This window comes from Balaenoptera musculus, chromosome 7 (assembly GCF_009873245.2).
Source record: "Balaenoptera musculus isolate JJ_BM4_2016_0621 chromosome 7, mBalMus1.pri.v3, whole genome shotgun sequence".
Lineage (NCBI taxonomy): Eukaryota > Metazoa > Chordata > Mammalia > Artiodactyla > Balaenopteridae > Balaenoptera > Balaenoptera musculus.
Window position 1 is genome coordinate 106,659,408 of NC_045791.1, and position 26,914 is coordinate 106,686,321.

The 26,914-nt window shown below is 42.4% G+C and overlaps 1 protein-coding gene across 5 annotated transcripts in view; it reads left to right on the plus strand.

Annotated features, from left to right (window-relative positions):
* The window catches only part of DGKD (diacylglycerol kinase delta), a 111,332-nt gene that overhangs the window by 13,286 nt on the left and 71,132 nt on the right, over positions 1 to 26,914 (plus strand). For all 5 annotated transcript variants that reach the window (XM_036857114.1, XM_036857118.1, XM_036857117.1 and 2 more), the window contains exons 2-3: positions 18,778 to 18,888; positions 20,446 to 20,526. In XM_036857114.1, coding sequence (XP_036713009.1) covers positions 18,778 to 18,888; positions 20,446 to 20,526 — 192 coding nt within the window. The remainder of the gene's footprint in view (positions 1 to 18,777; positions 18,889 to 20,445; positions 20,527 to 26,914) is intronic.

The following is a 26,914-nucleotide window of genomic DNA, read 5'->3' on the forward strand; positions in this document are numbered from 1 at the left end:
AAGGAGATTCGGGGAGCTTCTGGGTTGGTGAATGCATTAATGTGCTGGGAGGGTAGCACACCCAGAGCGGGCACGGATGCTCTACCCCCCACCCGCCAATATCTTGTCCTATACGTATCTTCCATATGGTGTCTCTTCAGGTGTTAGTAAGGATGTGGAGCAAGGGAGGGAATGCTGTGGTGGGAATATTAAATTGGTAACACCACTTTACAAGACAGTGTAGCAGCATCTATTAAAGTTGAAGGCATGTATACCCTATGTTTCAGCAATTCTACTTCTGGGTATATATCTAATAGCTTATGTAAGCAAATGTACTCCAAGAGGCATGTACAAGAATATTACTAGTGTATTATTTGTAACAGCTCAAAAGTGGAAGCAACCCAAGTGTCTGTCAGCAGTAGAAGTGATAAATTATAGTATGTTCTTACAAGAGAATGCTGTACATCAGTGAAAATGAACTACTGCTACCTGCTGATTTAAGGATTAATCACCGCCATTAACGTTGCAGGCCAAAAAAGCTAGACATAAAAGAGTACATTCTGTATGATTCCGTTTACATCCAGTTCAGAACAGGTAGGACACTAAGGAGTTTAGACTTGCCTGCTTGTGTGTTTAAGCTGCGAGCAAGGAAGACGATTACCAGAGAAGTCGGGGTGGTGGGAAGTGGTGGGTAGTGACTGGATGGTCCTTGAGAGAGGGAGCTTCTGCAGGGCTGGTAGTGTTGTTTCTTCACCTAGGTGGTGGTTACTTGGGTTCTCAGCTTGTGATAATTGTACATTTTTGTTTCGCGGACTTTATGTGTGCTATTTTGTAATGAAAAAGATTTTTTAAATTGAAGTATAGTTGATTTACAACATTATATTAGTTTCCAGTGTACACCATGGTGATTCAATATTTTCATAGATTATACTCCATTTAAAGTCATTATATTCCCTGTGCTGTACTGAAAAAGATTTTTAAAAAAAGATAAATAGAAGAATGAGGAGGAGGTAGTTGGTCAAAGAGGTATGCAAAGGCCCTGTGGCCAGAGGGAGCTTGGGGAAATCAAGAGGCTGAAAGAAAGCTGGTGTGGATAGAGTTAGCAAGAGCTGAGGAGACCTTGATTGTGCCATGAGGCTAGGGAGCCGGGTAGAAGCTCTGTAACAGCGGGATACTATTGCTTTAAGATTTTAGGAAGGAGTGAGACATCTGATCCAGGTTGGAAAGATTGCTCCGGCTGTGTTGTGGCCGCCTGAGTGGGTGCTGGCTGACCCATGTGGTGAGAGATGATGGTAGCCTGGGCCAAGGTTGTGGTAGTGGTGGTGGAGAGAATTAGCTGGATTTGACATGTGAGAACTCGGTGATGGTTTGGTGGGGGTGTTGGGGAGGAGGGGGAGGGGAAGGGGGAGGAGGAAGAGAAGGCTCGTGTTTCCCGTGACTGGCTGGCGAATGGAGCTCTTTCCAATGAGGAGCTGTGGTTGAGGACCAGTGAGGACCAGCTCTGCTCTCACTGAGCTCTGCTGCATGGTATCCAGGATCCTCTTCTCAACTATGCCGGCTTCACAGATGAGGGACACAGAGGCAGTTAGGTGGCTTGTGGGTGTGCCCTGAAGCCGCCTGGGTCTCACAGATTCCAGATTACACCTCTTCCTACTGTGTTCTGTCCAGCCCCATAACAGTCATGCGGAAACAGTAGGAATGCTTCCTCAGAGCCTGAGAGGGAGAATAGTGGATAGTGGAAGGGGGTCTGGGCAGATCTGGGGCCATTGGCTTTTAGGAAGTGAGTAGAGGAGGAGGGCGAGTCTGAGAAGGAAGTAGGAGAGCTGGGCGAGGGCTGGGCAAGAAAGTCAGTCACGGATTTCAGCACCCGGAGGTCCACCAGCACTAGCTTTATTGTTACTTTGGTATTCCCTTCTGGGCTATTTTTCTGGATATGTTTAATTTAGTTGAAATGAAACTATATGTAAGCTTTCACTTTAATGTTATGAGCATTTCTCCATGTTATTAAAATCTCTTTTTTCTTATCCTTTGTAATGGTTGTACCACATATTCTGTGAAGAATACCTTTGCAAGGAAAGCTCTTCAATTTTTTATTGTGAAAAATTAAAAAGGTACCTAATATACTTACTATCAAGATTCAGCAATTGGTAACATATTGCCAAATATGCTTTATCTATATGTATTAAATAGAAATAAATGATTTACTAAACCATTTGTAGGCATCGTGACAGTCTATCCCTAAAGAGCTCAATGTGTATCTTCTAAAAATGACATTTCCTATATGGTCCATTTTTACACCTAAACTCCTACAAATAAGTACTCCTAAAAATAAGGACATTTTCCTGTATACCATTATTACACCTAAGATATTAATTGTAATTTTCCAATATCTATATCCTTTTTAGTTTTCCCCAGTTGAACCAAAAATGCCTTTTATAGCCTCCCTTTTGGGAACCATGTACCAATCAAAATTCATGCATTGGTTGTATCTCTTTAGTCTCTTAACCTAGGACAGCTGCCCTCAGCAACCTTCGCCCTCTCTCCCCTCCCCTCCCCTCCCCTCCCCTCCCCTGTCCAACATTGACTTTTTGAAGAGACAAGGGCAGTTGTCTTGTAAAATCTGTTTCTGGATTTGTCTGATTGTTTCCTCATGGTTTCTTTTGCATCGTTCTTTTATACTCTGTATTTGCTATAAACTGGAAGAGAGGTTTGAAGACTCAGTTATATTCAGGTTGATGTTTTGGGCACATCTCCTAGGTGTGGGATGTTCCATGTCCTGTCAGGCAGGCAGTCTCCTCTGCTGTGTCATCATTTGGTTTATGTGGAGATGCTAGATATTTCTACTGGAAATGTGGATTTCCTTCTTTGAGATTAGGAAGTAATCTGTGAGGTGATTCCTAGACACCCTGCAAATAATCCTTTTATCCAACAACTTTTTATCAAATGATTTTCAGCATTTATACATAATAACTGGCCTGATCAGTTTTATTAAGAGAACTTGAGAGAGTTTGAAAAATGGACCTACCCCCTCCCTCAGCTTTCTGTCATTTCTTCCACAATTATCTGTTGGTATTTGGTAAATTTTTCCCAGTTCAGCTGGGGAACGACTACATTTCTTCCTACCAAAGGCAGAGTAATTGCTGGATTCTTTCTGTTTAATTACCAATTTTCAAAGTAAGCGTTTGGTAGAATAGTCATTCCTAGTGGAGGCAAATGGTTTTGTTTTGTTTCTCTCTCTCTCTGCTGGGAGAGGGGGGGTTATCACTGTGGATTCATGACTTTTTATTCAGTTTTGTCATCAGTTATAGTCTGATTCTTTTTCATGCTCAGATTGTCCCCATTTTCCCAGGAGAGCCCCTTCAAGCTGGCTCTTTGGTCTTCGAGCACTTGCTTGCTGTGTCACGATCTGTCTTTTAATCTTAAGGATGGAGCCCAGAGGTGGGGTTGCAGGGCAGAGGGGATGGCCCATGTGTGATGCTGTCCTTCTCTCTCCTGTGCCTGGGACAGACAGTGCCCAGTGATTTCAGCACATCAGGCTGGCAGCTCTTTGCTTTCCTTTTTGGGGCAGTATTAATAAATGAGGTGGAAAGCTTTTGTCTTCTCTACCTCTGATTATTGCATCTCCATTTATTTTGTGTTCCTTTTGGGTGGTTCTTATTATTTGTAGGTTAGATAATCTGTCCCTTCACCACTCTGTCCATGAGCTTTTCTCTCAGTCTTTTCTCCTCTCCACTGTATCCAGCAGCATTCTGTGGGCACCTCAGTTTTGTCCTGTGCACCATCAATGACATTTTCTGCAGTGTGCGTTTCCCCTGTAGCCCCTTCCATGTGGATTTAAATTCTGCTGTAGTGTGATTATTTTTGCTTCCTATCCTAATCATGGCCTGTATCTTAGCTTGTTGTCTTTTAATTTCATATTGTTCACATTGGTGCTCCCTGTTCTTTAAAAAAAATTTAACTTTAATTTTTTAGTAGAGGCACATATTTTCTAAAAAGGTCTTCCGTTTTCTGTAATAATTCATTTCAGATTTATGTATGTGCTTTATGGTATATCTTCAAACTCCCACCTCCACTTTTTTGTTTTTGTTTTGATTTATTGATCCTTGAATGGTATTTGCTGCTCTGTGGGTTTGAACTGCTGTTAGCTGTGTGCTTGGCTCTGGAAGAGATGTGAGTCCCATATGAAACTGGGCCCAGGTCCAGTGACTCTCCCTGCCATCTCGGTCTGAGTAGTGGGAGGTTTTGGGTCACCTGCCACCCATTTCTGGCTGGCTCTGCTCTTCTGCATCTGAAGGTGAAGGGTGCCTGGTTTGTGGTGGTTTTCCTGGGCCTGGCTCCTGTGGCTCCACGGTGGTGAGGTGCACCTCAGGCTCCAGGATGAGCAGTGCTTTGTCCTTGGGGCAAGATGGAAGAGGGTCACCCTTCCATCACCACTTTCACTTCCAGAACTTCTTTATCCCCCACATTGAAACCCCTTCCGCATTAAGAAGTCATTCCCCACTCCCTCTTCTTCCTCAGCCCCTGGCAGCCACTACCCTGCTTTCCATCTCTGTGGGTTTGCCTGTTCTGGATATTTCACGTAAATGGAATCATAAAATATGTGTGTGGCCTTTTTGTGTCTGGCATCTTTCCCTTAGCATAATGTTTCAGGGTTCATCCATGTTGTAGCGTGTGTCAGTACTTCATTCCTTTTTATGGCTGAGTAACATTCACTGTATGGAATAATACTCCATTTGTTTTATCTGTTTATCTGTTGATGTATATTTGAATTGCTTCTACCCTTTGGCTATTGTGAGTAGAGCTGCTATGAATACTGTTTGAATGTCTGTCTTCAGTTCTTTCGGGTGTATACCTAGGGAGTGGAATTGCTGGGTAATTCTGTGTTCATCTTACTTAGGAATTTCCAAACTTTTTCACAATGGCTGCAGCATTGTACATTTCCAACAGCAATGTTTGAGGGTTTCAATTTCTTCACACTTGTCAACACTTGTTATTTTCTGCCCTTTCTTCCTTCCCTTCTCTCTCTCTCTCTCTTTTTTTATTTTGATTACGGCCGTCCTGGAGGGTATGAAGTGGTATCTCATGGTATTGATCTGCATTTCCTTAATGACTAATGGTGTTGAGCATCTTTTCACGTGCTTGTTGGCCATTTATATATCTTATTTGGAGAAATGTCTATTCCAGTCCATTGCCCATTTTAAAATTGGGTTATTTTTTTGTTGTTGAGTTGTAAGAGTTCTTTATATATTTTGGATAATAGACAGTTATCAGATACACGATTTGCAAATATTTTCTCCCATTCTGTGGGCTGTCTTTTCACTCTTTTTATTTTTTAAAAAATTTTATTGAAGTATAGTTGATTTATAATGTTGTGTTAGTTTCTGGTGTAAAGCAAAGTGATTCATATATATATATATATACACACACACGCACTTTTTCAGATTCTTTTCCATTATAGGTTATTACAAGGTATTGAATATAGTTCCCTGTGCTATGCAGTAGGTCCTTGTTGTTTATCTATTTTATATATAGCAGTGTGTATCTGTTAATCCCAAGCTCCTAATTTATCCCTCCCCCCTTCCCCTTTGATAACCATAAGTTTGTTGTGAGTCTGTTTCTGTTTTGTAAATAAGTTCATTTGTATCATTTTTTTAGATTCCCCATATAAATTATATCATATGATATTGGTCTTTCTCTCTCTGACTTACTTCACTTAGTATGATACTCTCTAGGTCCACCCCTGTTGCTGCCAATGACATTATTTCATTCTTTTTTATGGCCGAGTAATATTCCAGTGTGTTTGTGTATGTGTGTGTATGTATATACCACATCTTCTTTTTTTTTTCTTTTTTTCATTTATTTATTTTGAATCTCTGAAGACTACAAATCATATTGACCACATTGAATTTCAGTGGAATTCGCCCTGACCTTCAAGAGTAGGCCTTTCAAAGTTATAGTTTTAAAGAGAGAAAAAAAATGTAGTGAAAGTTTTTTTTTTAAAATTTTATTTATTTTTTTAAACAGCAGGTTCTTATTAGTTATCCATTTTATCCATTCATCTGCTGGTGGACACTTAGGTTGCTTCCGTGTCTTGGCTATTGTAAATAATGCTGCTGTGAACATTGGGATGCATGTATCTTTTCGAATTAGAGTTTTCTCTGGTGATTTGCCCAGGAGTGGGATTGCTGAATCATATGCTAACTCTATTTTCAGTTTTTTAAGGAGCCTCCATACTGTTCTCCATAGTGGTTGCACCAATTTGCATTCCCACCAACAGTGTAGGAGGGTTACCTTTTCTGCTCACCCTCTCCAGCATTTACTATTTGTAGACTTTTTAATGATGGCCATTCTGATTGGTGTGAGGTGGTACCTCATTATAGCTTTGATTTGCATTTCTTTAATAATTAGCGATGTTTTATTTTATTTTACTTCTTATTTTTTTCCTTGGTCACACCACGCAGCTTGTGGGATCTTAGTTCCCCAACCAGGGATTGAACCTGGGCCCTCAGCAGTGAAAGCACGGAGTCCAAACTACTGGACTACCAGGGAATTCCTAGTAATTAACGATGTTGAGCATCTCTTCATGTGCCTGTTGGCCATCTGTATGTCTTCTTTGGAGAAATGTCTACTTAGGTCTTCTGCCCATTTTTTGATTGGGTTGTTTGTTTTTCTGATATTGAACTGTATGAGCTGTTTGTATATTTTGGAAATTAAGCCCTTTTTGGTCACACTGTTTTCAAATATTTTCTCCCATTCTGTAGGTCATCTTTTTGTTTTCTTTATGGTTTCATTTGCTGTGCAAAAGTTTATAAGTTTGATTGGGTCCCATTCATTTATTTTTGCTTTTATTTCTTTTGCCTTGGGAGACTGACCTAAGAAAACATTGCTATGATTTATGTCAGAGAATGTTTTACCTATGTTCTCTTCTAGGAGTTTTATGGTGTCATGTCTTATATTTAAGTCTTTAAGCCGTTTTGAGTTTATTTTTGTGTATGGTGTGAGGGAGTGTTCTAACTTCATTGATTTACAGACATCTGTCCAGCTTTCCCAACACCACTTGGTGAAGAGACTGTCTTTTCTCCATGGTATATTCTTGCCTCCTTTATTGAAGATTAATTGACTGTAAGTGTGTGAGTTTATTTCTGGGCTCTCTGTTCTGTTCCATTGATCCATATGTCTGTTTTTGTGCCAGTACCATGCTGCTTTGATTAATGTAGCTTTGTAGTATCGTCTGAAGTCTGGGAGGGTTATGCCTCCAGCTTCGTTCTTTTTCCTTAGGATAGCTTTGGCAATTCTGGGTTTTTTGTGGTTCCACATACATTTTATGATTATTTGTTATAGTTCTGTGAAAAATGTCACAGGTAATTTGATAGGGCTCACATGAAATCTGTAGATTGCTTTGGGTAGTGTGGCCGTTTTAACAATATTAATTTTCCCAATCCATGAGCATGGGATACCTTTCCATTTCTTTGAATCAGTTTCCTTTATCAGTGTTTTGTAGTTCTCAGCATATGTGTCTTTCACCTCCTTAGTCAGGTTTATTCCTAAGTGTTTTATTTATTTATTTTTTGATGTGATTTTAAAAGGGATTTTTTTTTTTTTTTTACTTTTTCTTTCTGATATTTCATTATTAGTGTAAAGAAATGCAGCTGATTTCTCTGTGTTAATTTTGTATACTGCTGCCTTGCTGAATTCATTTAATCAGTTCTAATAGTTTTTGTGTGGAGTCTTTAGGATTTTCTATATGTAGTATCATGTCATCTGCAAATGATGACAATTTTACCTCTTCCCTTCCAATTAGATACCTTTTATTTCTTTTTCTTATCTCATTGCTGTGGCTAGGACTTCCAATACTATGTTCAGTAGAAGTGGTGGGAAGCCTCAGCTTTTCACCATTGAGTACTATGTTGGCTGTGGGTTTGTTGTAAATGGCTTTTATTATGTTGAGATATGTTCCCTCTATGCCCACTTTGGTGAGAATTTTTTTTTATCATGAATGGATGTTGAATTTTATCACATGCTTTTTCTGCATCTGTTGAGATGATCATGTGGTTTTTGTCTTTTCCTTTGTAGATGTGGTGTATCACATTGATTGATATGTGTATGTTGAACCATCCTTGTGAACCTGGGATGAATCCAGCTTGATCATGATGTAGGATCCTTTTTATGTTTTGTTGAATTCAGTTGCTAATATTTTGTTGAGGATTTTGTCTTTTCACTCTTGATGGTGTCCTTTTATGCATAAAAGTTTAATTTTGATGAAGCCTAGTTTATTTTTTCTTATTTTGCTGGTGCTTTTGGTATCATATTTAAGAAACCATTGCCAAATCCAAGGTCAAGAATACGTACACCTAAGTTTTCTTCTAGAAATTTTATAGTTTTAGCTCTTATGTTTACTCTTTGATCCATTTTGAGTTAATTTTTCCATATGGTGTGAGGTAGGGGTCCACCTTCATTCTTTTGCATGTGAGTATCCAATTGTCCCAGCACCGTTGGTTGAAGAGGACCTCTTTTTTTCAACTGGATTCTGCTTCTGAAGCTCTGTACCTTCTAATACATGAAACTAGCTAATGAACTTTTTAGGATTGGTTGGTAGTCTTGACCATTTTTTAAAAAAATTTATTGTTTATTTATTTATTTTGGCTGTGCCGGATCTTCGTGTGGCATGCGGGATCTTTTAGTTGTGGCATGCGGACTCTTAGTTGCGGCATGCATGTGGAATCTGGTTCCCCAACTAGGGATCAAACCCAGGCCCTCTGCATTGGGAGCGCAGAGTCTTACCCACTGGACCACCAGGGAAGTCCCAGCCATTTTGGATTGGTCTCAGTAAAGTGGTTCTTAGTAGAATTATTGTTATGGATGATAATAATACATTTACACATTTAAAGGGTTTAAAAGGAAATATCTGCATTTCAGAATTTTTACTGCCATAGAACTCTTCTCCATTTCACGTTTGAGAGTGAATTCAGTTCTTTCTATGGTTTGGGAAGATGTGAAATAAATACCTCCTTAAATCCAATCCCATTTGAGAGTTTTTGTATTTGAACTCTTTGATAAAGATGGACTAGTACTCAGAAGCTGAGTGAAAAGGAAGTCTGGGAAATTGTTCTTTATCGCCATTCTCTCTGTGGTGGCTCAAAGTTTTCATGTACTTTAAGAGGACCCAGGTTTGTCAAGACTGAGGTGTGAGTCTAATCGCTTAAGTGTATTTTTACAGTCTACTAGTAATATGTTCTGTGTGTCTTTTTGTATTTAACCAGTATTGTGTATGAGCTGGGAATTTGCTGTTTATAGAAGCCTTGTAGCTGCTTTGCCCTCTGGCAGCACATATGGGTATAACCACTTGGGGAAGCGATTTGGGGACACAGTGAAAAACTCCAAGAAACTGCAGACTCTTGCCCCAGTAATTCCACTGGTGGGACCCTACCTTGAAGAACTAATCTTAAATATGAAAAAGCATCATGGGCAACATGTTTATTGCACCATTAAATATAAAAAGTTGCAAACCTGGAAACACTTCAGTTTAACAACTCAGTGAGTTAATGACATTAGCTGCCAACTGTTTGGTGCTGGTCCTACACTGAGTACCGTGCGTGGGTGGTCTTACGAACTTCACAACTGCATGAATGTTGCCACGGGGGTGCTGAGGCACCCAGCAGCACGAGGCCACACAGCCGGGAAGTGGCAGAGCAAGGAGCTGCCCTTGGCCTCATCAGCCATTCAGGTGATGAAGGAAAGCAGTACTTTGGACAGTACTTTGTGATGTTGGGAAATCAGAGAGGCAGTGTGTATAGACATTCAGCTGTGTGCCAAGGAGGTGAGAGTTTCCAAACTGATGTCAGGGATCGTGCTGGTGGTGCAGTTGGGATTATTTTTATTTCTTTTCTGTATTTTCTAAAATGAGCGTTATTATCTTATACTAAAGAAAACAAAAAAGCATAACGTGTTACCCTTCAATTGAAGATTCCTTACAGTAAGAGCGTCTGTCTTGCCACGGATGCTGTGTGTTAGTAGAAGATGGAGACGAGTCTGCCCTAAGTTGCTTCTCTGGAATGTCCTAAAACACAGATGAACGGTTTGAACTGTTGGGTCAAACAGATTAAATTTAAGGAGCCAGATTTGTGAAAACATAGGATTTAAATTTCATAGTGTCCTAATAAATGTGTATATTATGTGGAACATTTTAATTATGTTCCCATTTGTTTAAACTTTTAATTCCTGTGTTGAAAATAAATCTAAGCTTATGTAAGCAGAGAGTTCAAGGTCTTGGTGTAAATAAGGTACAGTTTAGCTTGGTTGAGACTGATATATGAAGCACTCAGTTTCTTAGATTTGTTCATAATTATGTCAGCGTCCTTAAGCATCTAAATAAATGAAGTAGAAGTAGGCTGTAGAGAAACAAAACATAAAATAAAAGCAGATCTGGTCACAATGTATCGTTTGGAAAAGCAGGTTATTAAATAATCTGTACATCATATAACCCCACTTTTCTGTTTTATTTATATACTGAAAACACACTGGAAGGATATTATCTCAGGATGTTAGTGGCAGGTGTTAGCAGTGGCTGGACTCTTGAGTGTTCTCAAGTAAAGAAAAAGTAACCTCCAGTAAGCCCGTCAGCCTCGAGTTGGGCTGTTTAACGCTGGACTTTATTTCCACCTAATGTCTGAAAATGAGCGAGGGGACAGCGGGTTGAGCATGTGCCCAGGGAAGAGGAATTTGAGTAATGATGGTTAGGGTACTGTTTTACATTTGTGTAGCCCTTTGCAGGGTCTAAGCTGTTTTCTCAGGCATTTTCCACTCTGTATAGCACCTTCTGGGGGGGATTGAACGATCAGGAAACTGCGGTAAGGCAGTGGCTGCCTTTAGCCTAAGAGGTAGCAGCTTCAGGCCTTGCGTTCAAGCCTCTGTTGTGTTTTGTTCACATCTGAGTTTCCAGAGCACCCTGTCTGTACCCCTGTAATGGAAATTTCCAAACATACACAAAAGTAGGGAGAGGAGTTTAATTAATCACCAGTCCAAACAGTTGTCAGCCTTGCGCCTTTCTTGTGTCATCTATCCCCAGCCCTGAGCCCTGCTTTTTTCTGAGTATTTAAAAAGCACATTCTCAGGGTCCCTTTTACTTTGTAAAAGTATCCCTCTATCAGCATGCAGTTTCCTTAAGGGTCAAGGGTCCTGTCTTTTTCATCATCATATTCCTAGCAGTGCTTGCACTAAGTGTTCAGTAAATATTTGTTGGAACAAAGAGTGCGTTTCATTCCACAGGTCCGTGGGGAGATGGATTTTACTGTCTAGGCTCACAGAGGCCGGGTGAGTCTTTGGTGCCTTAACTGAGCCTCCGTGTGTGTTCGGAGGCCAACCTTGTGGGTAGGGGAGATGGCTGTGCCTTGAGACATGCACGTCTGTCCATGTGCTCACCCTGGAAGAGTGGGTTCCTTTCACTCGATATGGAAGTGTGGAGAGAGTTGGAATCAGACACACCTGGGTTTGAAGCCCCGCCTCTGACCCTTCTCTGCAGACATAGGTCCTCTCTGGACCTCAGTTTCTTCATAAGTGAAAGGGGATAGTAACTCTTCACAGGGTGGTGAAGACTGGATGAAATACTGATGAGAACTAAGTTCCTGGCACAGAGCAGGCACGGCACGGGTACCGACGCCGTCTCCTCCTTGCCTGTCGCTGTGAAGTGGGAATGTTGGCAGTGCCCCCCTTAGGAGGTGGTTGTGCGGATGAAGTGGGGCCGGCCTTGGAAAGCCGTGGGCGTGGGCCGGTGTTCTCTCCCCTAGGTGCTGCTGCCCTGCAGGGGCTGCGCTCCTGTGCGAGTCCTCTTTAAGATGACGTGCTTCCTCCCCTGTCTGGTCTGCTCTGTCCTTCTCTTTCCCCGTAGGTAACCATTTTTATTATTTTATTATTTTGGTTTATTCTTTCATTGTTTCTGTTTGAAAATTTAAAAATAATATATGCACATATTTGCTTTTAATTTTATTTCTGTGTATACACACACCCACAAGTATCCTTTTTACGCAAAAGGTAGCATACTCCATACATGTTCTGAACCTTTCTTTTTTCACTTAATATAATCTGGAGATCATTCCATAGCTGTATAAAGATCTTCCTCATTCCTTTTACAATGGTGTAGTATTCTGTTTCCTGAATGTACCATAGTTTATTCAACCACTTGGATTATTTTCGGTCTTTTGCTATAATATTTTGTAACAAATATCCTTGCACAAACCTCATTTTATATTTTTGCTAGAGTGTCTGTGGGATAGGTTCCTTGGAGTGGGCTTGCTGGATCAGAGGGTAGATGCACGTCTGATTTGCTGGGCTTTGCCAGATTCTTGTCCTCAAGGTTTACCTCGCCCTGCAGTCGGACCAGCCTGTTTCCTCACAGTCTCGCCCAGAGTGTGTTGCCTTTTTTTTTTTTGTCAATCTGATAGTGAGAATAGTATTTTAGTTTAGTTTCAATTTGGTTTTCTCTTATTATGAGCTAGGTCGAGCATCTTTTCATGTATTTAAGGGCCATTTAAATTTATTTTTTGTGAAATGTACTATTTTAATTTTTTTGTGAAATGGCTGTTCATATTTTTTGCCCATTTTTTCTATTAGCTTGTTAGTTCTCAATTTTCAAGAACCTTTTTTTTTTTTTTAATTAATTAATTAATTTATTTATTTATTTATGGCTGTGTTGGGTCTTCGTTTCTGTGCGAGGGCTTTCCCTAGTTGTGGCAAGCGGGGGCCACTCTTCATCGCGGTGTGCGGGCCTCTCACTATCGTGGCCTCTCCTGTTGCGGAGCACAGGCTCCAGACGCGCAGGCTCAGTAGTTGTGGCTCACGGGCCTAGTTGCTCCGCGGCATGTGGGATCTTCCCGGACCAGGGCTCGAACCCGTGTCCCCTGCATTAGCAGGCAGATTCTCAACCACTGCGCCACCAGGGAAGCCCTAAGAACCTTTTTATAGATTAGGGATACTAGCCCTTTATGATATTTTGCAAAAAGTTTCCTCAGAATTCTCAGTGCTGGGCACTGGGTAATTAAGATGAATAAGATCAATAAGACAGCCATAGCCCTTGGGCCTCTCTTGATCTGGCGAGGGACACAGCCTCATGACGGAGGGTCATAGACTTGCCAACAGATATTTTTGGCCTGACTAGGTTCTAGGTTTGAATTTCAGGTCTTCCATTTACTAGCCATGTGGCCTTGAGTGAGTTACTTAATTCTTCTGACTCCCAGTTTCCTAGTCTATAAAATGGGAATATTACTACCTGCCTCCAAAGTCGGCGTGAGGATTAAAAGGTGAAAGTGGCTCGTGTGTATGTGGTGGATGCGGTGGGCCCTCACTTAGTGAGCATGTAAAACAATCCGTTGGTCTTGGGTATGCTGTACATGCCTGTGTTTTGTGAACAAATTATTTTCTGGTTGTTTCCTGTTTGTTTATTACGGTATTCCTAAGCCCTAGAAGGAGGTTTGAGATAAGAGTAAGGAGGCCTGATATTTCTTTTGTGGTCTGTTGTTAGCTGTTTAACCTTGGACAAATTACTCAGTCCCTCAGTGACCAGTTTTCTTATTTGTCACTCAGAATATTAGTGTCTGTCTCATAGACCATAAGTGTTTGTTCTCTTAAGAAGGCAAATAGATATAAAAATGCTCATGAAAATTTCAAGTGATGTGCAAATTTAAAGTAACACTTTTTTTTTTAATTTATTTTTGCTGCGTTGGGTCTTTGTTGCTGCACGTGGGCTTTCTCTAGTTCTGGTGAGCGGGGGCTACTCTTCGTTGCGGTGCGCTGGCTTCACATCGCGGTGGCTTCTATTGTTGCAGAGCACGGGCTCTAGGTGCGCGGGCTTCAGTAGTTGCAACACGCGGGCTCTAGAGCGCAGGCTCAGTAGCTGTGGCGCACGGGCTTAGCTGCTCCGTGGCATGTGGGATCTTCCCGGACCAGGGCTCGAACCCATGTCCCCTGCATTGGCAGGCGGATTCTTAACCACTGCGCCACCAGGGAAGCCCCTCTCTTCTGTTTCTTTATAAGGTGTCTGATGGCCAGAGTTTCTCAGTGGGAATAAAGTTGGTTTTAGCAATCTTATAGTTTATGTTTACTATTTTAAAAATCCTATTTAAGAGATTTTTTCCAGTCCTAAGGTCATAAAGAAATTATCTTATATTGTCTACTGAAGCTTTTAAAGTTTCTCCTTTTGCACTGAATCTGTTCTTCACCCGGAAGTGATTTCTGTGTGGTGTGTGAGGTACGGGACCAATCACACCTTACCCCTTAGATGACCTGATGTCTCAGCTCCACTGACAAGTCCCTCTCTCCCCAGTCTGCTGTCACACTCACACTTTCAAACCTGTGAGCATCTGTTTCTGGGCTTGGATCCCCAAGTTCTACTTCTAGTACTTTGCTCTAAGGAATAGCTCAGGACATGTGGAGATATTCCATTATGGCAATAATCTTTGAAGCATTGTTGATAATATTGAGCAGGAAGCGTTCTAAATGTTCCAGCAGTGGGAGTGTGTTGAATGATATACACACATCACTACAGTGAAATACTCTGTAGCAGACAAAAATATATTTACTAATACGGCAGGCTGTTGACAACACATTAGGACAGAAGCAATAGGAAGTTCATGTACAGTACAATTCCAAGTTCATAAAAAGTTAAGAAACATGCAAATTAAAAAAACAACCTACCATCTTTGCTTCCTCCCATCCGGGTCACATTCATTGCACTTTGATCTGGCTTCGCCCTGGGTCAGGTCGAGAGTCTGCTCCGGTGGCGGGTCCTCAGTGACTCCTCACGGACCTCTCCTCTGGCTCCTCCTGGGCCCCAGTGATGACCTCGCCCGTGCACTCGACCTCAGCCCTTAGCAGATGTCATCCACGATGGCTTCTCGGTGCTTTCTCATCTGCTCCCCTGGTTTTGTGCCACTTCCTTCTTGTCTTCCGTTTTGGACTCCCACCTCCTCTCTGCACCTGATGTTCGTGTCCTGGGGTTCCCAGTTCCTTGAGCCTCTTCTCATTCCACTCCTTCCCCGTAAGGGACTTCATTGAGGTGTCTCCCCCTTAAATTTTATCTTGTGCCCCAACTGCATTATCTGCTGCTGGCCCTCCACTCAGCTCCCCCTGGCGTCTCTGGCGTCCTCAGAGTCAGCACATCTAAAACGAAGGCCACATCCTCCCCCAGGAGACCCCTCGGGGTCATCCCCTTCCCCCGTCTATGGTTTGTCTTCTTTTAAACACTCTCACGCCCGTGGCCGTGCCTCATCCTCCCAGGTGCTCCTCGTCGGCTGCCGTCTTTGTAAGAGTTTCTGGAGTGTTCTGCCTGCCTCCTGGTTTCACCCCCACTCCTTCTCCTCCACATTGTGGCCAAAATCATCTTTCTTAAATAAAATGTATGTCCTGAGATACCACCCCCTGATTTGGGGCCCCTGTGACTGGGAGGTCTGGCTGTCAGTGATCTGGGCCCTTCGCCCACCTTCCCAGCCCTCCTGGGCTCTGCCTGCAGCCCGTAGGAGGCTGTGGACCTCTCTGCCTGGCCTGCTCAGACCCCTGCTCATCTTCTTAAGACCTGCTCTGGGAAGCCTTCCCTTGTGGGGGACTTGCTCCCTCCCTGGCGTCCTGTGTCCTCCGTCCTCCTCTGGTCTGAGCTGTCCCTGGAGCCCTCTGAGCCACTGCTGCTGCGTGTCTGGGGAGGGCACGAAGGGAGGGTGAGAGCAGGAGCTCCCACTGCCTCTGCAGAGAGGGGTCATCCTCCCCCGTGACTGGGTGAACAGGGCCCCACCAAGGCAGGCCTGACCTCGCCTTCTCTGCCCACTGGTTTGCGGGCTTTTGAAGGGCATTTCCGGAGCTGCCTTACTCCGTTCTTTGCTCCTGAGCAGGGTGCCTAGGACTCGAGCTTCGCCTGTGGCAGGTGCCTGGGCCGCCTCACCTGTGGGTTGGGCGTGTCTCTGTCAGTCAGTAGGCGGCTTTGGCTCAGGCTGAATACCCTGCCGGCTTCCATCCCACAGCCCAGCTTGGGATTTGCATCCTCTCCGTTTGGAGGTGGGCCAAATGCTCCACTTCGCACTTACTTGCCGCTCTGCTTCTCAGTGCCTATGTGTGTTGCAAATCTGTCCTTTGTCCCTGATGGTAATGAAGGTGCCCCGGATGGCTTGAAGGACAGAGTTGGCCCTGTCGTTTGTGCAAAGAACTTGACAAAATGATTCTAAGAGCCTGGCTGACCAGCATAAGCGACCAGACCCCCTTGGGTCTGGGTTTGGACTTCTGGTTCTCTGCTCCGATGGGCGTGAGGAGGAGCCCTGCCAGCTGAGCAGTTTCCTGTGGGTGCTGCTTACAGGCTGCCAAATGCAAAGCACAGCAGATTAGTCAGGGGTGTTCTTTTCTTGACCACTTTTAGTTCATTGCTTTTGACTGAGTGTTAAAAATATTCTGCAGCATATCTATAGTCTTCCACGAGCAGTGAATAGGAGAAGAAATGCAGTTTCTGAGAAAGCTTCAAAGAAATACTGGTCTTTATCTTTTCCCCAGCCTTTTCCGCTGAAACCCACCAGAGTCTTTTTCTGAGCATTCTTGTTCTATAAATAGAACAACAGCTCTCCTTGGGTAGCCCAAGATCACAGCTCTCATCCGCTCTCTGAAAGATGTGTGTGTGTGTGTGTGTGTGTGTGTGTGTGTATGTGTTGGAGTGGATTTTGGTTAATTCTGCTTTTCTTTTATGTGTGACATGTGTAGCGGGAGATGCAAGAAAAAATACTCTAGCATTTATCCTTTAAAGATAACTTCTTATAACTTTTCTGGGTGTGGGCTTGTTGGTTTTGTTGCCTTTTTTTTTTTTTTTTTTTTTTATTTTCATTTGGGAAAGAGATGGAAGCACTTACTTCCTCTGCAGAGGTAAGGAAGATGTTTGGGGGCGAGGAGAGGTGACTTGGTCTGTGAGCGGGTCCTGTGGGCTCCAGAGGAAAGGCTCTCCTGGAGAGTAGAGCAGGCGTCTTGTGTCTGCACCACTGGGCACAGTCGCTGTCGTGTCTTTGAAGAGCACATTGAAATAGCATCACCATGTGCACTTGGGTCTGAAGAGAATCTTAGGAAACAACCTAGCAGTCCTTCCGTATTGCAGACTGGTTTATATCTGGAGCTCCTGGGACCAGAGGTTGGGACTTTCTCTCTGCCTTGGATCGGCACATGTCTCTTACCTTGATCTTGGGTGATGTGTTCCTCTCTCCTTAATTACCTGGAAGAACAGTTGGTGGCCTGCTCAGAAGTAAAGGTGAAGGTGCACGCCACAGAATGAGTAGGGCGGTTCCTCAGTAGTTTTTCCCCCCCAGAGTTGATTCTCTAGGGAATTGGAAATGGTTGCTCTTTGTGCTGCTGGGCCAGCCCTGACAGCGCAAATTCCATCAGACCCAGCATGGGGTCGCAAGCTGGCGTGTGCAGCCCACTGTGCCCAGGAAGCTGCAAGAGGACATTGTGTGGCGGGGATAAGGGGAGGAGCAGTGCTGCCGGCCTCCCAGGACACCCGGAGCGCGGGGCTCTCACGTGGGGTCCTGGTGCACAGCCAGGTGCTGGTGGTGTGTAGGGGGTTGTCTTCAGCATTCTTCTACGGGGGGTATCAGTGCATCGCGGGTTCCACTCCCTCCCCATTAGGAGCGGGATGACGGAGGGACCAGGCAGCACAGACATCTGCTCTTGCCTCTGACACATTGGGGTGACGTAGGGTTTCTGTGTCGGGTTTCATCGTGTGTCGTCTTAAGTGGCCACAGACGCCCAAGTGCTTTGTACAGCAACTTAAAAAGTTACCTAAAGTGCAGAGCTCTAGGGGATTAGGTAATTAAACAAAAGCTTCTCTGGACCCATGTTCTTGTCCTTGAACAGAATTTTTATACATTCTACCTCCATCGCATGGTGGGCCTCCGTGTGGAATGGACATTTGTTTAGGTGTGTGCAGATGCTGGAAGCTAGGCACTTGTTTCAGGGCACCTTGTTTATTAGTTTTGACTGTGTTAGTGGCTCTGAGTAGTTCAACACATCTAATGATCAGGTAGGTCCTTGAACTTTTAACTCGTAAGTGGTGTGTAGGGCTCCCTCCTCCTGTTTGGTAAGTGCCCGGGAAGCAGCTTCAGGAGAAGCCATGCCCCATTCTTGGCTTTAATTGAGCCGAGCTGAGTGGACTGCTGTTCACCTCGTGATTCTCTTTGAACTCCTGCTTGGTGGTGGGTTGGTCAGATTTTGGGGGTGGAGGAGTTTTAGTGACTTTGGCAGTGGCTCTTCTCTGTGTTACAGTGTGGGTAGACGCACATGCCCAGCCTGTGAACAGGGGTGAGGGCCCAAGGGGGCAGGCCTGGAACTGCACTGAACCCCATAGCAACCTACATCGACAGTTTTGGCAACAGGATCCTGAGAAATGGCAGGAGGCCAGAGAACACGGAGACGGGGCCAAGAATAGCTGAAAAATACCAAATGCTGAAGTTGGAGAGAGCACTGGCCCGGGGCCACTAACGGTGGTCCTGCGCCCCACTTCTGCTGACACCCCCCCCCCCCCGCCGGGGCATATGCAGGGCACACCTTGGGCCTCTGACACCCCCCCATGCCCCTCCCCCGCCACTCTGGCACGCCGTCGCCCTCTGGAGGATTGTGTCACCCTCCCCGGCTGCCTGCTCAGCCTGTCCATAGGTCAGGGTTTGGGGAGAGCGTGAAATAGTTCTGTTAGGCCGTCGGCCCATGAGAGACGCAGACGCGCCGGAGTCAGTGGACAGGCGCACGGCGCCGCGAAAACACACGCTCATGAGTCCTCTTCTGTGCTTTCAGACCGTCATCAAAGAGGGGATGCTGACCAAACAGAACAACTCATTCCAGCGATCAAAAAGGAGATACTTTAAGCTTCGAGGGCGAACGCTGTACTATGCAAAAACTGCCAAGGTGAGATGCAGTGGAGGAAACTTAACGAGAGAAAACTATCCGAGGAGCTGCAGGGAGAGACTGGGTTCTGCGTCCTCATCTTGGGAAAAACCTTCGATTCTAGATCTGTTATTTTGAGCGAGTTTTGTAATACTCTAGGGTGCTGGGTTTTATTTGTCTCAAGCATGTTTTATTTCATATGAACATTGATTTTTTTATTCATTTTCTTTTTCTTTAATGTCATGTGTAACCAATGGGGAAAGGAGAAAAGGTCACAAATAACCATATTACCATTAGATATCTTTCTTTCAGAAAAATTGGGGGTAACTGGCTTAAAAATCTCTTATTACGGCCTAAATATCTTTTTCTTAAAAACACTTTATTAAGGTATAATTGGCTTACAAAAAGCTGTACAGATACTTAATGTGTACAACTTGATGAGTTTGGAGTTGAGTGTATGTACCTGTGAATCTAACTAAAAGTATTTTTAAAGTGTGTTGGGCTTTTTGGTGTGTGAACAGAAATTGTCTCTGGCTTTCTAGCCATGATCCTTCTTCCCATGTGCCATCTGTGTAAGATTTAAAGCTAGAATCACCAGGCAGATGCCAGTGACAGAGGAGGAGCCAATGAGAGTCCTTGAGTCACTGCCCAGTTTAGACGACTGTGGTGTCATACACTTCAAACACTAGCGTGTCTGCAAACCTAGTTTTTGGTGTTCTGAATACCAGTCTTTTTGTATCAGTATTGCAGTCAATACTAGTATTTCGGTATTAAAAAAAATCTGGAATCTGAATAATTTACATTTTGAGATGTATCCCTAGTGAGTTAGTGCATTAAAATTTGAAATTGAACAGAGTAACTTGTTTAGATAGGGTTCTGACCACATCCTTCATTAAAAAAAGACAAACCCTTATAGTTATTTTAGTTCGAGGGGTGGGGGAGTTACTTAAAAGACTGAGTCTCTTTTCTAAGTTATTAGCGTTTCCTCCAGGGGTTCCTGATGGAGTCCTCCTAGAGGGGACGGAAAGGTAAACAGGAGGTGAGGGCTGTGAACGGGGGGATTTGGGAGAGAGAGGAGAGGAAAATGGGGAGGGGGGCGTCTCAGGCCTGGTTCCCAGCCCTTCTTCTGGAGCCTGACTGTCTCTCTCTCCAGGACTAGATTCTCTCTGCTCTGCTCCCTTGTCTTCTTTCATGGCTGGGTCCCTTCTATTTGGGTCAGTCTCTCTTCCCCTAGAATTGTTTATTTTAGCCAGGACCTCTCCCCCCAAATGTGCGAGGTGGAGAAACTAAAGTTGGAAGGACAGAGGACCTTCAGTCGGGAACCTGCCCTCTCAGGTGGACTCGTGTGAGGACGTATTTTTGGTTCCATTAATGCAATCACTGGGGAACTCCCTGGACTAAAAAAAAAGTCTTGAGCTATACCTGTGAGCTCGGTGCTTTGTCAGAAGCAGGTAGGGTGAACTCACTCAGCGTTCATTTAGTTCTCAAGTGCTTGCCTGGGGTCGAGGGAGAGTGGTGGGCAGCCCTGGGCCAAGGGCACCTTAGCCCCCACTGACTGCAGTCCCTGTGTCTTTCCAGTCGATCATATTTGACGAGGTGGACCTGACAGACGCCAGCGTGGCTGAATCCAGCACCAAAAACGTCAACAACAGCTTTACGGTAAGTCTCTGGACGCACACCTTTCTTGATTCTTCACCACATTTGGTTTTCTTGTTTAATTGGAACAAATGTGTGTGAGCAGTTCAGACTTTTCATCCTTTGCTCTCTGATTGGAACAATTCCTGGTAAATTTTGAATTTAAGGTTCAAAATAATACTATGGTTGGAGAATAACTGAGAATTTTGCACATTAAGCACAAAAGAACAAGAGGGACCAAATGAATTTTTAAAACACGTTGTAGTTTACATTTCTTTAACAGTTTTGCACAGAGGTTTTTCATGATTGTTATAGAAAATTTGGAAAATACAGAAAATGTTGAAGCAATTAAAAAACAGCCATCAGGGGACTTTCCTGGTGGTGCAGCGGTTGGGAATCCGCCTGCCAATGCAGGGGACACGGGTTTGATGCCTGGTCCAGGAGGATCCCACGTGCCGTGGAGCAGCTAAGCCCGTGCGCCACAACTACTGAGCCTGCGCTCTAGAGCCCGCAAGCCACAACTGCTGAGGCCCGCGTGCTTAGAGCCCGTGCTCCCCAACAAGAGAAGCCACCGCAGTGAGAAGCCTGCTCGCTGCAACTAGAGAAAGCCCGCGCGCAGCAACGAAGACGCGACGCTGCCAAAAATAAATAAAATAAATAAATAAATAAATAAATTTATATTTTAAAAAAATAGCCATCATTCAGCCACCTCAAAACATAGAATGTTGATATTTTGGTGTATTTCTTTTCCTTTTAAAACTCCTCCCCCCACCACGTTTATAGAAATCATGTTGCACTTTCTGCAGAAGTTCTAAATGCGTAAAATCGTGTGCCCTCCATACCCAGAGGTAGCCAGCCGCTCACTTTCGAGTGATGATTTTATGCCTAAATGTCTCTGTCTTTACCCACGTGTAACGTGGGGTCGTAGGGGTCCTTCCGTTGTGCACGTTTGCTTTTATTCTTTTCTCCTGACAGTTTATGGTGGACGTTTCCCCACGTTGATTGATCTAAATGTTCATCACATTTTTTAATAGCCGTACAGCATTTCTTGTATGACTTTACAGTTTTGGCTTCGGGGGCTGACTTTAGAACCTCATGTGTAAGGTATGACTCTAATAGCAGGAATGGAATATTTTCAAATATTTTTCTCTGTGTGATTAAGTGATCTTATCTAGAAATACAGTATGTTCCCTACCTTTTTTCAGTTCTTTTATAACTCAGTCAAAGTGGGTAATTTTCTTCATGTTTAGGATCTAACATTTTGGGTTAGTATTAGTTTTAGCTACTTTCAGGTTTTTTTTAACTTGTTTATTTATGGATTGATTATGTTGCTGCTCCAAATGGGATTTTCCTTCCTTCATTTAAACTTCTACTTATTTTGTTTTGGTGTAATCAACTGCTCTTGGTTTTACTTTGTGGCTTATCGAATTAGTCAGACTTGCCTGACGGCCTCTTTTATTTTATTCCTCGTTTTATTTGGACAATTTTTACTTTTTCTGCATTAGTTTTACTGTTTACTTACTGGCTGGGGAGACAACTATGGAAGTGGATTATTCTTTGATTTATGGCTTTTAGACTGTTTAATAGGACTAGGTGTTGAATTTCACTGGAGTGTTTTGAACATTAATTTAGATGATCAATTTGGTTTTAGGTATTTGTACATTTCATAATAATAAATTGTTCCTGGTAATGTTGAATGTTATACCCTAATTTTGGATTTAGAATTTTCTGAAAGCATGTGTGTGCTTTTCTTTGGGTAGGAGATAGCCTTTGTTGTGTTTTGATTTCGGAGTTAAACTAGCCCCATAAAATTCATTTAGTAACTGTCCATGATTTTTTGTGCTCTGGAACATTTTTATAGCTTTAGAATTGATTATTTCTTGAAAGTTTGAGAGAATTTACTTTTCAGGGAGGTGATAAGGCTCTGAATAAACCTAAAAGGTTTATTTTAATTTTTAAAAAATATTTATTTATCTATTTATTTATTTTTGGCTGCGTCTGGTCTTAGTTGTGGCACGTGGGATCTTTTGTTGCGGAGCACGGGCTCTTCCTTGCGGCACGCAGGCATCCTCTCTAGATGTGGCGCGTGGGCTTAGTTGCCCCGCAGCATGTGGGATCTTACTTCCCTGACCAGGGATCGAACCCACGTCCCCTGTATTGGAAGGTGGATTCTTAACCACTGGACCACCAGGGAAGTCCCTAAAAGGTTTGTTTTTGCTTTTTGATCACAGGAACTTTTTTACTTCTTTTTTTTTTTTTTTTTACTTTTTTACTTCTTGAGTCCATTTTTGTATTTACTTTCCCATTTTTTCCACACCTTCAAATTTAGTAACATTTATTGCTTGTACTTTATTTTTATTTATTTATTTTTGGCCATGCCATGTGGCATGCGGGATCCTAGTTCCCCGACCAGGGATCGAACCCACGCCCCCTGCATTGGGAGCACGCAGTCTTAACCCCTGGACCACCGGGGAAGTCCTGCATTTTAAACATAAATGCCTCTGGTTAGATCCCCTTTCACATATCTAATTTTACTTGTTTAGCTTTTGTTTTTCTTGTCGTATTTCTCTCTTTTTAAAAATTTTATTGAAGTATAGTTGATTTACAATGTTGTGTTAATTTCTTCTGTACAGCAAAGTGATTGTTATACATATATATATTCTTTTTTCATATTCTTTTACATTGTGGTTTATCACAGGATATTGAATATAGTTCCCTGTTCCTATACAATAGGGCCTTGTTGTTTATTTATTCTACATATAATAGTTTGCATCTGCTAATCCCGAACTCCCAACCCTAACCTCCATCCCTCCCCTACCTACTCTCCCCCTTGGCAACCACAAGTCTATTCTATATCTGTGAGTCTGTTTCTGTTTCATAGATATGTTCGTTTGTGTCGTGTTTTAGATTCCACACATAAGTGATGTCATCTTGTATTTGTCTTTCTATTTCTGACTTTCTGACTTAGTATGATAATCTCTCGGTCCATCCATGTTGCCGCAAATGGCATTATTTCATTCTTTTTTATGGCTGGGTAATATTCCATTGTGTATACATATCACATCTTCTTTATCCATTCACCTGTTGATGGACATTTAGGTTGTTTCCATGTCTTGGCTATTGTAAATAATGCTGCTATGAACACAGGGGTGCACGTATCTTTCAAATTATAGTTTTACCGGGATTGATGGATTATATGGCAACTCTGTTTTTAGTTTTTTGAGGAACCTCCATACTGTTTTCCATAGTGGCTGCACCAATTTATATTCCCACCAACAGTGTAGGAGGGTTCCCTTTTCTTCACACCCTCTCCAACATTTGTTATTTGTAGACTTTTTAATGATGGCCATTCTGAGCGGTGTGTGGTGGTACCTCATTGTGGTTTTGATTTGCATTTCTCTAGTAATTGGTGATGTTGAGCATCTTTTCATGTGCCTATTGGCCACCTGTATGTCTTCTTTGGAGAAATGTCTGTTTAGGTCTTCTGCCCATTTTTCGATTGGGTTGCTTGTTTTTTTGTTATTGAGTTGTATGAGCTGTTTGTATATTTTGGAAATTAAGCCCTTGTCAGTTGTATCATTTGCAAATATTTTCTTCCAGTCAGTAGGTTGTCGTCCCATTTTGCTTATGGTTTCCTTTGCTCTGAAAAAGCTTATAAGTTTGATTACGTCCCATTTGTTCATTTTTGCTTTTATTTCTATTGCCTTGGGAGACTGTCTTGTCATATTTCTTAAACTCTATCATTTTTGTTTTTTAAGAGATCCAGTTCTTAGATTATTGAACAATTCCATTTTTCTATTACCTAATTCATTTTCTGCATTTATATTTATTGTCTTCTGTCTGCTTTTCACAACTTTTTAAAACAACTTATTGATTGGCTCATTTTAATTTTCATATATATAAATAATTAAAAGACATTAGGGACTCAGAATTTAACTGAGTGCATTTCTGTTCACATGCCAACATTCCAAAAGTTGTTTTTTCTCGCAGTAGAAAAATGTTAGTAAAGATAAATTACATTTCTGATAAAGTTATTGAAGAAAATTTTAAAGTGTATAAATAAAATAGGAAATTTAAAACCGTCCACATTCCTACTACCCAAAGATACCTAATAATTTATATTGATTTATGTCGTTCCCACCAAATGTGTTTTATAAGTATAGTTTTTAACCTTCTTTCTTCACTTAACAATGAGCTTTTTTTCTTATAATATCCTTCAAAATCTTGTTTATTCGGGTGGCATAGTATTCCATCATATAAATGTATATGTTTAACCAGTCCCTATATTCCATTGTTTCGTATAAAATAACACTGTGCTGTACTCTTGTACACAGATACTTTTGCATATTTCTGATTATTTCCATAGCCTAAGTTCTTAGAAGTGGAATCCCTTTTGAGGTAGAAAGTGTGAACTTTTAAAAGGCTTTTGAAAAATAAATGAGGTACTGATACGTGTTACAACTTGGATGGGCCTTGAAAACATGCTGAGTGAAAGCCAGGCACAAAAGACCACATATTTTATGATCGCATTTATATGAAATGCACAATAGTCAAATCTGTAGAGACAGTAGATTAGTGGTTGCCAGAGGCTGTGGGAAGGAGGAGTGCTAATGGGTACCGGATTTTAGTTGGGGGTTTGTGGCAGAATGTTCTAACATTAGATAGTGGTGATGGTTGCACAACTTTATGAATATGCTAAAAACCACTGAATTGTATACTGTAAAAGGATGAATTGTATGAGAATTATATCTCCATAAAAAATAGTACGCCACTATGCTTTGGTACTACATGAGTTATTATGGAGCTTTGTCAGTCTGATTTGAGAATGAACCCTGATTTATATACTGTCTCTATGGGAAAATGTGTGCCAAATAGTTGACTTCCAGATGTCGAGCCAGTTCCTGTGGGGCGGTCATGGATGGTTTCCCAGCCCTTGGGGCAGAGGCACTGATTCTTTCACATTTATTTTAGATTTTGTTAGTGCTGTAAAAACTGCTTTTTCATCTGAGGATGTGCTGAAAGGACAAGAGAAAGAGTAATAATGAGGTTCCCCAGAAATATTCCAAAGTAAGGAGACCATTTCTGAGCAATCCCTGATGGCGTCTGGAATTTGGGGATACATGGGGAGTGTTTGGAGCCAGTTGACCGGTGCCCACTTCCCCGAGGCATGCTTCCACAGAGGGTCGGTAGGTTCTGGACTCTCCCATTTCTAACGCCCTGCAGTATTTACTGTCTGAACTCTGAACCTCTCACTTCCCATACAGCAAACTGCAGGAATCTGCATGCAGGTCCTAGGAGGCAGGGCCTGGCCTTGGACTTTGCCAGTGCCTGACCCATGTGTTCAGGGAAGTGAGTGCAGAATGAATGAATGCATTTGCCCAGAAGCTACTACATTTCCTGGAATATCTCATTTGGTTTTCCAGCTATTCCGGTAGTAATTTCCAAATTCCACAATTTCTATTAAAATTGCATGCCTGATACAAACAACAAGGCAGTGAAAGTTGCTGTTATCATGAATCAACCAACAGATGGGAACCTTTTGTAACTGGAAAAGAATGAGTAAATTTGCTCCACGTTAGAAAAGACTCCATTTTAATTTCTCCCTAAAATGGTCAAAGAACTGTATCATAAAGAAATAAGGATCCAAGGGACAAGAGACTTCCAAGGGAGATGGAAGGAAATATTTGGGGGAGAGGAGAGATTTTTATACAGGTTTGATGGAAGAAATGGTACGAAGGAGGCTTACGTAACTGGAGAGGGGTCTGCTTGTCTTCTGTTCTTTAAGAACAAAGTGAAAGTGGGATGCAGCTAAAGACACAGATGTGCCTTTAGATGAGGTGGAGCTTTGGCCGTGGGAAATTTCAGAAGATGGGGAGTAGAGCAGACAGAGTCCTCTGCTCCTCTGCATTCTTACCTTCAAGTGGGGTCACCCCTTACAAGGCCAAAGAGCATAACAGCAGCATGAAGAGGAAAAGGATTTGCCAGCTTCGTGTCCCAGCCTCTGAAATAACATGAAATATGTTTTCGATAATTAAACATGTTTATATTAATCTATGAAAACTAAAAGACTTTTGGTATATTGTTGCCAAATTGCCTTTAGAACGTGTATGAGTAGGACTTCATGAAGTGGTTTTTTTCTATCCTTTCACAAATACCATGTGTTAAAATTTTAGAACATCTTTGCCACTTTGATAAAAATGGTAATTTGTTTTATTTCTTTGATGATCAAAGTGAGGTCATACGTTTCTCACAGTCTGTTGGCCATTTGTATTAATTTCTCTATGAATTGATTTTTCATGTGCTTTTGCATAGTCAGCTCTGTATTTTGGGGGTTCAAAATTACTCCTCTCTCTTATTCTATTTATCTACATAAGTTTGCCCCCATTGGCTATGCTTGTTTTAGTGGTCCTTT